Raw genomic sequence first — 14972 nt, 5'->3', positions numbered from 1 at the left:
CCACCACCGCCACCATTTACAGTCCCTAACATTTTTTTCACCAGTTGAACTGCATAGACGTTGCAGGAAAGACAGAATCTGAATTCCAAGCAAGATAAGCTAAAATAGAGAATTGTATAGTCCCTAAAAATGAGCCTGTAATACCTTTAAAAACCAAAAAATTAAAAAAAAAATTGAATTTGGGAAGAATTCAATACCTGAAACATGAATCTACATCTAACAGATCAATTATTAAGCTTCAATTATACAAATTCTGATATCTTCTTACCGGAAATCAAAACCTAAATAAGATCTCTTGATTTGTCGATAAACTTTATTCTCACTGTCAACCAAACCAAATGTTCACCACCACCAACAACAACAATAATGTTACAGCACTACCACCACAGCCAATAGAAACTTAAACAAGATAATCACTGCAACCCCTTTTATCTCCGTCACCAATTTAGGCATTGATGTAAATTGAATCTCGATCTATAGAAGGAATCAACAAATTGCACCTCCTCCGCCGCCAGCACCACCACCATCCTCATCACTACTTCTTGAAACTTCGATAAACTCGAACAAGTTCAACTCTGAAACCAAAAATGAAAACCTGAAATCAGATTTCGATCTCTTTGAACCTGATTTTGAAAACCGATCTTTAAAATAAGATTAAGAATAACCATTTGTTGTAGATAATAATTTTTTTATCGAAATATGAATCTGTTGGCGGCGCCAAATGTGGTGGTAGTGGCGGAGGTGGTGATGGCCTGAGAGAGAGAAGAGATGCAGAAATTCTTTGGATGTGAAATGAAATAAGAAATCACGAGATAAGTCGACTGATTTAGAAAGGGTATTTATGTGTTTATGATTTAACGGGATTCCTTCCTGGATGGGGAGGGGTATAATTTTTGGTGGATAAGGGTACTTATGAATCCCATGAAAAAAGAGGGTATTTATATAATTCCCACTATATTTTGGATGGGGGAAAATTATGCTCAGGCCCCACCCATGGATAACCCATAATATGAGGCCCTTAAAATTAATGGGCATTGGTATAATAAGTAGAGATTTTGCAGGTAACTCAGATGGAGCTAGATGCTGCAAGGACAAAGCATTAGATCCTGAACAAGCTGAGGCTAAAGCTATGTTAGAGGTTGTATTATGGGCAAAGATGAAGGGATACAGGAATGTGCATCTGGAAGGAGATTGCTTAAATGTTATTAATGCTTTAAATGGTAGTCTAGAGTCCATAAAATGGACCACAAGGAACTTAGTTATTGATTGTGGCAATGTTTGAATTCTTTTGATAGTTGGAAATGCACTCATGTGCTTAGAAATGTGAATCATGTTGCCCATCAAATGGAAAATCATGGTATAGACATTTTGTCTGAAGTAGAATGGTTAAGTCCTCTCCCAGTCTGGGTAACACATTATACCCAAGGGGATGAACTCATGTAATTCTTCACTTAATTTAATTCAAATTTTCGTATTAAAAAAAATAAAAAATTAAAAGAAGTTTAAATATAGGCCCCGAAGTATTAAAAGACCTTGATACCCTTATGCATCTTGTCAAGTCCATAATTAAATAAAATTTAAATTTAGACCGAAAATTATTAAAATATTATGTTATGATGTTCCAACCACCTCCGACCACCACAGCCACCGCCAACCTCCTCCTATCACCACCGCCAGTCAAACCACCTCCGACCACCACCTCCAACCACCATCGCCAGTCAAACCACCTCCGACCACCACCGCCAGCCACCTCCGACCACCACCACCGCCTCTCACCACCACCTCCAACCACCAACCTCCGCCGCCGCCCACCGCCTCCTACCACCACCACCTCTCAACACATCCATATGGAATGTGTAACTAGAAGTTACACATCTGTATGGAATATGTAACGAGAAGTTACACATTTGTATGGCATGTGTACGCAAAAGTTACACATTCATACGTCATGAAACAATTAACATGGGCATATGGCATGTGTATTTTGAAGTTACACATCCATAATAAATGTGTATCTAGAAGTTACACACCTATATTTAGTATTTGAAACAATAATTTCATCTACAAAAATTTCTCTATTTATCAATTGTTATTGAACACAATAAATGAGCTAAAACACGAAATACGTAAAACGAAATCCTAGAAATAATCTACGAGATCTTCTAATAAAAATGTTATTTTCCCTTCCTATCTTCCTCGATTCCAAAATGCTTACGCATTTGCAACAAAATAAACATCCACGACTTAGGTTGGATGAAAAAAAATCCATAGAAGCAAAAGTATAGAACAATTACTAGGTGAATAACAAATATCAAAAAAACATACTTAATGACTTATCTAAGCAAGTGTAGTTAGGAGTTACACATACTTTGTGTAGTGTAACTGGGAGTTACACATGCATCTTCTAATAAAATATGACGTGTACTCAGCAGTTACACACCAGCTGACTTGTGTAACTGAGAGTTACACATGCATATAACATGTGTAACTAGGAGATACACATGCATCTGGCTTGTGTAACTTTCAGCTACACATGCATATGACTAGTGTAACTAGGAGTTACACCTGCATATGGAAGATGCCATTTATCATGAACTTGCAAGCTTAAGTTACCTAAAGCACAGTGTCACAGTTTTTGGATCAATCAAAAGAAAAATACACTAAGAAAGGGTAACTGAATATGAAAAACATGGATAAAGTTAATTTGGCCAAGTGTGTCATGTATTCATAATTTGGATTGTGTACCTATTGTGAAAAATATACTAGCAGAACAAATCCAATGCCTAGAGCACAATATCCATTCATCTAGTTATACTAGCAGGAATCACCTTATATCGCTAAATCCAATGCGTAGAGCTCATAAAAGACGAAAAGGGAACACAATATCTTATAAAGTTCATATAAACATAAGAATATACACAAAATAACTTCAACACTGTAATAAAGATGAATTTATGGGTTATAGGATATACCTTCTCAATAAATAAGCGAACCATTTTCTCAATGTCCGTAGCGATGCTATCAGATTGACCATCTACAGTGCCAGTTTTTACCAGTCAGTTTCATAGTAAGAAAATAAGTTGAATCATAGTACATCATATATTACAGTAAGAGGACTGCGAGCATCACATAATAAGTTGAATCATAGTACTATAAAATAAATAATTGCAAGATTTTTTCGTTTTAGCTTGTGTAACTACGAGTTACACATGCATATGAAAAAGTGTAATTAGAAATTACACATGACTAGTGCAATTAAGAGTTACACATGCATATAGCATGTGTAAATAGGAGTTACACATGCATATCAACACATCATTTCTCAAAGAAACCAATTCCTACAAGATTATATACTTCAGTTACACATGAAACTGCCTAGTATAACTAGGAGTTCATTTCTCAATAGGAACTTAGGTTTGAAAATAAAAATTATGGGATAATATCAAACCTTGAAATGAGCAGCAATTTTTGTACTTGTCAGTGAACACTCCAGTTGGCTCAACAATGTATCCAGATTTAGTCTCAGCCCATGAGATCTCTTTAGGGTTTCTACAACCAAAGACAACTTCCTTCTCTAGTTGACACAACTCAATCGTATTAGCATAGTTTACTTGAACTCATATATTTCTATTTCAACAAGTAAACAACAACATGCATTCGCAGTAAATCTACAGAGAGGTATTCAAACATATTCAAAACATGTGTAACTAGAAAATACACATCAATGTAACCAACAATTATCCCAAATTAAAATTTGTTAAGGTTCATTTCAATTAAAAGTTGGAATATATAGTGGATGTGTAAAGGAAAGTTACACAAGCTAATTGGATGTGTAAACGCAAGTTACACATGCAATTTGGATGTGTAGACGAAAGTTACACATGTTATACATCATCATCAAAATGAGAAACTCAATCACATTGAAATATTAATCAACTTCTGAACAAAAGAACAGTAAACTCAAACCATAAAGTTTATACAATTTCAATATGATACATTCAAACCACATGATTTAAACAATTTAAGTGAACCTTAACAACTTAACAACTTTGAATTTGGGGGGCTACAATTATAACCACAGATATTGATGAGATTATTTGTTGTTTCATTCAACTAGTATTCATTGTTAATCGGCAAAGTCGTCATCACTAATGGATTTCTGTTGAGAACATAAACCGATAATAAAAACTAAAACTCCAAATTAGATACATGATTCAGTTCTTGAAAGAAGTTAATTACATGTGACGACCACTAACACCAGCACCGGAAACTAAATATGATTCATCAACTTTCTTCTCATATTCTCCTTCAATTCTATCCACTTATTATTCAACCTCCCTATCAAAAATATCACCACCACTTTTAATCAACCCTATAAAATCAAATTGAAATACAAAAAACAACAAATCGAACCTAAAATAACAACAAATTATAGCCATTTACATCCACTGCTAGCCTGTGCATTTACATCTCAGTCACCACCATATCTCCAATCTTTTCTTCTGCAAATTCCATCAATAAGCTCCAATTAGTTTAGCTCAAAATTTAATCTCACCACCACTAATTTCCAATAAATAGTACTAGTGTAACAAATTCAATTTCGTTTATAGAGATACAACAAATTACATAGAATCAGAAGTAAACTACACAAAATTGAGCAATTCAGTCAAAGTATATGAAGCTCGTAACAAATAGATGGGTAATAGAGATGATGATTCGCTGATTTCGAATCTGAAAACCGATTTTCAGTCGAGATTTAAGATAAAGAGATCGATTGATTTCAATTAACGAAACCTAGAAAAAAGAAATTTTATATGTTTTTAAGATTTTTATCTTAAACATCAAGATAAAGATTAGACTATAACAGATCTGAACTATGATCATGAGTTCATAAAGAAAAATCAGTTGAAATTCATAATTTTAAGGTACCTTCAATTAAATTAAAAGATGATGATAAATGAAACTTACGTGCAGGTCGATTTGATTATGTTAATGAATCTTCAGATGTAGTTGATCTTCTTTCATATCAAACAAATCTTCTTCGTTTCCATATGATCTGTCTCTCGATCAGATGCAATTGATCTATGAAATTACAGAGGTATAAAAGGAGCGGATGGGAAATCTGTATACATAATTGATTCTTTCTAATCACAGATCGATTTGCTTGCTAATCAATGTGAAATCAAATCAGAAGAATTAGATCTTGTACAAACGAATGGATAAAACCCTAGAAAATGAATCTATGAGAGCAACTCTGGTTTTAGACGGAGATAGAAAATGAAAATATCTTCTGATATTCCTCTTGTATAAATACTAAAGGGTAGTGTTGTCATTATTAAAATTCGTAATAATTAATTATGGGCCAGATCTGAAGCAAATTTGATATTTTAGGCCTAATAATATAATTTTCTGAAAGTATGGAGTTGACAATGTATGATGCATTTTGTGGGGGCTTCTATATATTGAACCTATATAGCAAGGGGGTTATAGTAGATTTCACTTTGGACGGGGATATCCGAGGCAGCGCAAACCTAGGGGACATTTTGGTCTTTTTCTCGTGCACACACTCTAGGAAAGTCTTCGGTCTTCCTTGGTTGTTTCACCACACTCCTCCTTTCCCAATTCTACTGCCATTGTCAAGACACCATCTCCAGCAAACAAGAAATTTCTAGTTCTTATATTCACAATCAACCATCAAAATCGGCTGAAAGTGTATCTTCTTTAGAGGTACAGGTTCCTGTTTTTTTTTTCTCTTTAATTTTGTGTTTCATCTTTTAATTGGTTACCGAATTGGATTCATCAAAGTAGTAACGATAAACAAAAGATTAGGGTTTCTACTTATCTCAATTAAGAAGCAAACCCTAGATTCTTCATTTCCTTTTCACAGCAAACCCTATATCATATGGTCTAGACACAGATCTGATCACAAACCCTAGACAAATGGCTATAATTAGTGATGTACTATGACAAGCATTTATGCCGAAACATGAATACGAAAGCTTGAGAGAAGAAGAAAAAGCATCGGAGTTGTTTACAAAGACCTATTATTGTATTAGTTATAGTAGTGATTTTTAGGTTTAATGATATGAATCTTCATTGAGGTGGAAGTGGCAGTGGAGAATCTGATTTGTTTTTCTTTTGCTTGCACCAGCACCACTCAATCTCCATGCTTGAGTCTCTTTAATCTGATTTGTATATGTTCCGTTCGATGTGATCTTCCCCTCTCAATTTCTTATGTTTAGTTATATCGATGTGTTTGGACAATATTTTGCTCTCCAATGTCAGTCCTTTCATGCAGATATAAGATATTCTACCGTCTCAGACAATAATTGAACAGCGCCAAACACATTTTTACTTTTAGTTGATCCCGAGATGTGCACTTGTTTCAGTTTCTAAGTTTAGTTTCATTTTGCGAACATGTTTGTTGTTCTACCATGTGTATATATACTATGTTTGTGTCCATGTATGTCTGCCTGCCGTGTGTCTGTGTGTATGGGCGCATTGTCTAATTTGACTCGTGTCCAAGTGAAAATTGAGACGTTCGATCAACCAATAACAAACCCCATGCATTTCATATCTAGGCTAATTTATAATATGACTTAGTTGATTACTTGAATAGTCGGCTACATATATTGTTGGCTCATAAGCAGTATAATTGTGTTGAGTGTTTGGCTTTTGTTACAAATCTGATCGATTTCTTGCGCAGAAGGAAATGAATTTCTATGACAAATAGGCTTGGCTCATTTGTATCTACTTTATGTCACCATCATACCATGGATGCCAAATTTGATGATCATGCCCAGCTGTTCATGTTAACAGTGGTTGACACTGCAATTCGGTAAAAAGATAGTTATACATAGTAATCTCTCATGTCCTGTAACTATCCAGATTCTGAAAAACCCCGTTAACATGTAAATGGTTATGGTGTTAATGTTTTTTAGTTATTTACGATTTCCATTTATCTGTCTGTACACCAGGGCTCAAACTCTGATATTAAATTGTAAACACCTGCTACGACAGGCATATGCACAGTGGAACCTGTTGTATCAGACAGGTATTCATTGAGTCCTTTCATAAACTAAAGATGTAATGTGAAGACAAAAGTGGAATGACTTTAATTGCCACTAAAGTTATTGTATATATCTAGCTCTGTTAAATAATTTTACATTAAAGCTTAAACTAGCTTTGACGCTATGAAAATGCCACTTTCTTCTTTGTCCTCATGGAATGTAGATAATGGCCATTTATATGTTACTCAGAAACACGTATTTATATCTTCGTATCCTTATGGAGTAATGAACAAAAGCAGACACATTAACTCCTGTTAATGGTTACTGCGTTATCCCTAGTTGTTTGTTCAAATTTGGAAATTAACTTGATTCTGAAGAGATCATTATTGTTTGCTCACGGTTATAATTTAAACTCGATAGTTCGCACACAGAGGAATTGGATAGAAAGGTCTATGATTATTACAATTTATGGCATTTAAATGTTTCCTTTTCTAAAATGCAGGGAATTGAAGAAGGTTGTGTCCAGAGAAATTACTTACTGCCAGGATTTTGCCCAAGGAAAGTTTGATGACGAAGAGGCCAATGTTGACTGATGGAGATGGCTATTGGAACCAGGGGAGAGGACAAAGACCTTGATCTTAGAACGATTTCACCTGATGACTTTGCCGAGCCCGAATGGTCAACCTTCTAAGGTATGCTTTGATGAAATTTTAAAGAGAATTCCTGGTCAGCTTATATTGAGTAAGCCTTGGTTGTTACACGCGTTATTGTTAGCAAAACATGAATACGAAAGCTTAAGAAAAAAAGAAAATGTGTGGAGTCGTTTGTAAAGACCTATTATATTGTGTTAGCTATAGTGGTGATTTTAGGTTTAATGATATTAATCTCAGTTTGTAGAGACCTATTATATTGAATGGCTTTAACTGCCACTAAACATGGTGTGTATATCTACTTCTGTTAATTAGCTTACATTGAAGCTTATGCTAGTATATATGTTACGAGAACACTGCTTATTTTTATATCTCCCTATGATTTGTTTGGTGAAGATGGACGGCTATAACACAAGTAACAGCCCTATAATTAGCAAATGAACCCTTTTCTTCCCGATAATTCACCATTAACCGATAGTTAGGGTTTCCAAAAAATAATTCCTCTCCTTCAGCCAATAATTGGTGTATGTGAGCTGTTCATAATTAAATTCGCTATCTACTACAGGTCTAACCCCTGCATTCAGTTCAATGGAAACCTAGTGTTCCTGACTTAACTATGTAAGTTGTACTGAATGCCTTTTTAAGTTGAATATAAATCAGTACAACTTACATCGCTAAATCAAGAATTCTAGGTTTCGCCACTGAACTAAATGCAGGAATAGCGAATTCAATTCTGGACAGCTCACAATTATCGGCTGAAGGAGAAGAAAAATATTGGAAACTCTATCGGTTAATGGTGAATTATCGGCAAGAGAAGGGATCATTTTTGATTTATAGGGCTGTTATTAGCTGTCCATCTTTACCAAACGCATCATAACCGTACTTATTATGAATAGTTTTGTCACTAAAATTGACAAAAAAGGAAATTGTTAGAGCAATGCTCGGTTGAACCCACAAGTTTTGTTATCTCAAGCTTGTTGTCAATGTGATGATCAAAACTATTTCTTGATTTCTAGTCTACTAAGTAGGTCTCGGACTAGGTTACAATTTGGTAATTGAGTATAGCACTAGGTTAGAATGTAGTTCTTCAAATCATCGCTATCCTTTGTTTACGCATGGCTCTTTCTCAGTTAGGCATGGGTTTCACTATATCTGTGGCATCGCAAAAAAACAAGACTTGACATCTATAATATGATTAAGAATGGGCCATTCTCTAATCTAGCAACAGAACAAGTACAGTCTATAAATTTGAAATGAACGAACTGAAGAAGGTTGCAGAGTTAAAATTAAAATTACCGTAGAGTGATGCCTAACCAGGGCAAAGGAGCCTTCGGACTGGAAAATATGGTATATATATTCATCTTCAATAGGTGCGTTCATTGCGGTTAACCTCTCAACTGGTAGGACTACTGTACTATTTTAGTATGTGGTACCTACTGGGCTGTTGGAAAAATGGCATTGAGCCCGTCCGATACAGTCATAAAATTGTTCTGAATAACGACAAACTAGTAATATTAAGAATATTTATGCCTTGGGGGAATACTAACAAGTTATTGCCAACAAATGCTTAATTTGATTAAATTAGATGTATCACTGCTGTAGAGTGAATATGTGGTAGAAATCGACTAGGATCAGCATTTGATCAAAGACAGACATAAATGCGGTAGAGTAATCATATGCTTTTCTTATCGAAAATGCGGGGATAAGTGATATCCAGACATTTGATCAACCTATAACTAACCCCATACACATAGTTTAGGCTGTTTTATGATACTCGTATGACTTAGTTGATTACCTGTATAGTTGTTTGTACATTTTGTTCACTCATGAGCAATTATTGTGTTTAGTGTTTGGTTTTGTTACGATTATACAAGTAATCAACTAAGTCATATGAATTTCATCGAATTCTTGCACAGAAACAAATGAATTGCTATGTCAGATAGGCTTTTTTACATCACCATCATACCATGGATACCAAGTTTGATGGTCATGCTCACATGTTCATGTTAACAGTGGTTGAAAATTCATTATTCATTACATAGATAGTTGTATGTAGTTATCTCCCATGCCCTCTTGGCTATCCATTTTCTGATAATCCCGTCAACATGTAAATGGTTACAGGGTTTCACTTACTGGTTGGAATAAATGTGTGGGTTAATGTTTATTACTGTTTGCACTTATCTAATTATATTCCAGGACTCAAAATTGTGATATCAAAATTATAGACACCTGCTATAATGGACATATGCACAGTGGGACTTGTTGTATCAGACAAGTATCGGCAGGGGACTTCTATTTATCTAGCATGACCTTGTTAGTGGGTATATTTGTCTTATTTACTTTCTGTTATGAATCATCAACAGTGGTATTCCTCATCCATGGGAGAACTAGAAATTCTATCAAATGCTAGTATTAGATTAGTGATCAGCAGAAGAACCTTTAGAGGTAGAAGAAATTGATGCACATGCAGAACCAGTTGTAGCTGCTTAGTATTTTATCTTCGTTGGTCTTTCAGTGATATCCAGACATTTGATCAACCTATAACTAACCCCATACACATAGTTTAGGCTGTTTTATGATACTCGTATGACTTAGTTGATTACCTGTATAGTTGTTTGTACATTTTGTTCACTCATGAGCAATTATTGTGTTTAGTGTTTGGTTTTGTTACGATTATACAAGTAATCAACTAAGTCATATGAATTTCATCGAATTCTCGCACAGAAACAAATGAATTGCTATGTCAGATAGGCTTTTTTACATCACCATCATACCATGGATACCAAGTTTGATGGTCATGCTCACATGTTCATGTTAACAGTGGTTGAAAATTCATTATTCATTACATAGATAGTTGTATGTAGTTATCTCCCATGCCCTCTTGGCTATCCATTTTCTGATAATCCCGTCAACATGTAAATGGTTACAGGGTTTCACTTACTGGTTGGAATAAATGTGTGGGTTAATGTTTATTACTGTTTGCACTTATCTAATTATATTCCAGGACTCAAAATCGTGATATCAAAATTATAGACACCTGCTATAATGGACATATGCACAGTGGGACTTGTTGTATCAGACAAGTATCGGCAGGGGACTTCTATTTATCTAGCATGACCTTGTTAGTGGGTATATTTGTCTTATTTACTTTCTGTTATGAATCATCAACAGTGGTATTCCTCATCCATGGGAGAACTTGAAATTCTATCAAATGCTAGTATTAGATTAGTGATCAGCAGAAGAACCTTTAGAGGTAGAAGAAATTGATGCATATGCAGAACCAGTTGTAGCTGCTTAGTATTTTATCTTCGTTGGTCTTTCAGTCGTAAGCTTGAGGATTCATAGGGCGACTTCACCTGATGACTTTGTCGAGCCCAAACGTCAACCTTCTAAGGTATGCTTTGATGAAATTTTAACGAGAATTCATGGTTACCTAATATTGAGTAATAGTCATGCTTGTGTTTTTTGTCAATTTCAATTTGAAGTAAACATTTTATTTCAAGTTGGCTTGTGAAATGTGCAGTATTCATCATTTTCCAGCAACCCCTAGTACTCATTTCATCCATCGTGCGATTCAACTACTCATTTGTGAACTTTCAAGCTTAAATAAATTATGTTTGGGAACAGTAGCTCTGCAGTCATAAAGTTGTTCTGAATACTGACAAACTAGTAACATTAAGAATTTATAAGCCTTGGAAGAATACTAACAAGTCATCGCCAGCAAATGCTTAAATTGATTAAAGACTTAGATGCATCAGTGCCGTAGAGTAATTATATGGTTGAAATTGCCAGGACTAATCTGATACTTTCGACAGTCTATAATGTTATGGCCCTTATGGGTACCCTTTCTGTAGTCTGTTACATTTTTTTTCTTTACAGTAACCGAGTATTATACTAAGGTTGTCGAATGGAAGTTTCTGGTGGTGTTGCATTCTTTGTTAGCGGTGTATGCAAGTACTTTTTTCACCATTATGAAATGTTTTACATGAATTTCTTGAACTATTCTTTAGTTAAGACTCATGTTATGGGCCTCCAGAGTGAAGCATCTCAATTGCTTCTTTTTAGATGATGCTATGAACTTCGTGTAGTCCTTTTATAAATAAAGATGTAATGCAAATAGCTGCCATTAAACTTGTTATATATATTTAGTTGTGTTAATTAGCTTACATTGAAGTTTAAGCTAGCCTTGATATTATGGATACCCTACTTTTCATATCTCTCTATCCTTTTAGAGAAATTAACAAAAGTAGACACATTCATTCATGTTAATGGTTACTGGATTATCCCAAGTTGTTTATTCAAATTTGGAAACTAACTTGATTTTGAAGAGATCAATATTTGGTTATAATTTAAACTTGACAGTTTGCACACAAGAGAGGAAGTAGAATAGAAGAGTTGTGATTATTGTAATTTCTTGGGATTGAAGTATGTACTCCTTTGATATGCAAGGAACTGAAGAAGGTTATGTACAGAGTAACTACCTACTGCAATGTTGACTGGTGGAGGTGGCTATTGGAACCAGGGGAGATGAAAGGCCTTGATGTTAAGACAACTTCACCTGATGACTTTGACGATCCAACCTTATATAAGGTAAGCTTCCTTAATTTCTTAGATAGAATTGTAGGTCACCCTTTAATGACTTTAATGCACCTAGGACCCAGTCTGAGTGAAGGTTACCACAATGATGACCTCAGTCTGGGTCCTAGCTTCCTTGACGGGAGAAAAGTCACTAGTGGTGAACGCATTAAAATTCTCGATTTGATGTGAATAACCCAACAGGTTTGAAGATAGAGCAATCATGTAATGGTCTTCTTTGTTGCAGTAACCGTAGATGGAGTCGATATAACCGGACGTATTACATCAACAATCCCTCCACAAAACACAGTAAAGTAATTCCAAAACCTCATTCTGCAAGAAATGGTTTGTTTGTTGTGTGTAGTATGAGCTTAGCTTTCAACCCATTCAAATCACCCCATTACAAAGTTGTCTGTGTTTGCGGAAATAGTTCAAACCAATACCAAATTCATATTTTGGATTCAAAGACAGACTCTTGGAAGATATCTGCTGGTGATCCCCTCACCGCATCTCATGATACATTTTCCAGGCCGGGTGTGTTTTGGAATGGCTCGTTGCATTGGATTAGCGCAAGCGAGTTTAGCAGTTGGATTATCAAGAGTAACTCTTTTGTTTATTTCGATATCGAGCGAGAACTAGTAAAGGAACTCCCAGTGCCACCATTGCCCGATAATGATGATTGGGTTGCAAGGAAGATGGGATATTTTGGCGAATACAATGGCCGTTTGCACCTTGTACCAATTTACAATCAGAGCTCCACATTCTTCGACATACTGGAAATGGACATTGAGTATAGGTTCTAGAATGTAAGATATCGGGTCGATATGGAAATTCTTGCGACTTCATACCCCGAGATGATTCCCAACGATGACGACAGTAACCATGCAGATGACGTAGCAGTATCTTTGTACAATTTTGAACTCTCTATCTTGCTTATTCGTGAAGAAGAAAAAGAAGAAGAATCAAGTCTGGTAATCCACATACCGGATAAGATTATTTGCTACAATCTTAAGAAAATGAGTTTCACAAAAACGCATGATTTGTCGCAAAGTCTTCTTGGGCAGGGTTCGATACAATATGCCTGGTTCGACGCTCATCAGTATATCGAGTCACTTGCTCTTGTTTAGCAACTCATTTAGAATTCAAATCAAGTGATGAAATATGTAATTTTTTTAATTTCTAACTGTGTTGTGGAGGTAAACCATGCCCTTTAACTTGTTTGTTGAATGTCAGCTCACCTTGTATATATTTTTGTTAGAGATTGTATAGTGTGTAAAGCCGGGCCGTCCCAGCCTATCTCTAACAAACCTATCGGGTAATCTGGGCTTGGGTGGGCATGGCCAGACGGACCTTGAATGTTACAAACAAGTATAAAAAGAAAGTAATGCAATGATATACAATAAAAAGAAAGTAATGCAATAATCCAAAAAAGAAAGCAAAAGGAGGAGATTACATTTGTTGGAGCAGATTGTTGTAGGATTTGTGAGATGGTTGTCTGGGGTGTTAAGATGAGAGTGATGGGGGGTTTGAGTTTGGTGTGTTTGTGAGTTGAGTGAGCAAGGTGTTCCAGGATGCATTCGCTGTCAGACAGTGAATTAGAAGGTGACTCGTCGATTCCGGATCAGCATTGCATCTGGGACATCTGTCAGAGTTGGTCAAATGGATATGATGTAGGAGAGAGAAGGTCGGTAATCCTTCATTGATTGCTTTCCACAAGAAAAGCCGAATTTTTGGTGGACAGGGTAAGGTTCACAGGAATTTGGTAGGTGGAATAGGGGTGTGAGTTGTTTGACCTTGGGTTAGACATTTGTATTCCGAAGAGGTAGTGTATTTTCCATATTTTGAGTGTGGCCAGATAATTTTATCCTGTGAGTTATTTTGGGGAAGGTGGATGTTTATGATTTTTTGAGCTATAGGATTGGGAAGGGTGCTTAAGTTTTCTTGATTCCAGGTATGAAAGATAGGGTCAATGATATCTGCTACTATTCGGAATGGGTAACATTGTGCTGGGTCTGGATGTGGTGAGTGTGGAATCCAATTGGGTTCTATTGGAGTTGATAACCCATTTCCAATACTATGGAAAATCAGTTGTTGCATGGAAGGGACAATTGAGGCTAGTTGTCTCCATTGAGGGCTGGAAGAGGAAGGTATGGTATGAGTGCCTTGTAGAATAGGTTGTTGATCAAGATATTTTGCACTGAAGAGACTTCCACAGATGGAGTAAGGTTGTTCATGCAAATTCCAAATTCTTTTCATGAGAAGATCTTTATTATGATCACTGCTTTTCCGTAATGGTTTTGTTACTTTATCCCGGCCTATAGGGTGAAGCTTTTTAATTGTTGAGTCATGTCCCGAGAAAAAAATTCCTAGTGATGCGATCTATTTGTTTGTGAATAAAATTGGGTAAGTTTTGTGTTTGCATAATGTGGTTTGAGGTGGGGGTAAGGGAAGTTTTAATGAGGGTGAGTCTTCCAGCTGGAGTTAGGCATTTTGTCATCCATCCTTTAGTTTTCCGGGATAATCTTTGTAGGAGGGGTGCGAAGGTTTGATTGGATGCTCTTCCTTGTTTGAATATTAGATGCCTAGATAAGTTGGAGGTTTTAATGTTGTCGACGTATCGAAATAGTGTTGTAATTCATTTATCTTGAACGTATCTAGTCTTGGGTGATGAATTATTACTGATTTGGAAGTGTTAATTACCTGTCATGCAGAAGTACCATAGGATTGGAGCAGGTTT

General features: G+C 35.7%; 1 protein-coding gene across 11 annotated transcripts; it reads left to right on the top strand.

The window, feature by feature from the left end:
* The first annotated feature begins 5584 nt into the window (after positions 1-5584).
* Positions 5585-13481, top strand: LOC113326794 (F-box protein At5g07610-like). Of its 11 annotated transcripts, none has more exons than XR_003348540.1 (7): positions 5585-5727; positions 6978-7054; positions 7513-7702; positions 10832-11054; positions 12110-12250; positions 12483-12549; positions 12765-13131. XR_003348540.1 is itself a non-coding variant. In XM_026574457.1 (2 exons), the coding sequence occupies exons 1-2, from the start codon at positions 12201-12203 to the stop codon at positions 13036-13038; spliced, it is 606 nt and encodes a 201-aa protein (XP_026430242.1). In that variant the 5' UTR covers positions 12113-12200; the 3' UTR covers positions 13039-13481. The 11 variants fall into 11 exon arrangements, 1 of the variants encoding a protein (XP_026430242.1); XR_003348539.1 differs by adding an exon at positions 10665-10781 and having other exon boundaries at positions 10984-11054; positions 12483-12861; XR_003348537.1 differs by adding an exon at positions 6707-6838 and having other exon boundaries at positions 12483-12861.
* The last annotated feature ends 1491 nt before the right edge of the window (positions 13482-14972 follow it).

This window comes from Papaver somniferum, unplaced genomic scaffold (genome assembly GCF_003573695.1).
Source record: "Papaver somniferum cultivar HN1 unplaced genomic scaffold, ASM357369v1 unplaced-scaffold_10, whole genome shotgun sequence".
NCBI lineage: Eukaryota > Viridiplantae > Streptophyta > Magnoliopsida > Ranunculales > Papaveraceae > Papaver > Papaver somniferum.
Note: the sequence above shows the minus strand (reverse complement) of the source record. Positions and strands in the feature narration are given on the sequence as shown.

Bases quoted from the DNA above. Each gene is read 5' to 3' on its own strand.
- LOC113326794 (XM_026574457.1), top strand. From the start codon at position 12,201: ATGTTAAGACAACTTCACCTGATGACTTTGACGATCCAACCTTATATA. The intron at 12,251-12,482 runs GTAAGCTTCCTT...TCTTTGTTGCAG, and splicing joins ACGATCCAACCTTATATAAG to TAACCGTAGATGGAGTCGAT.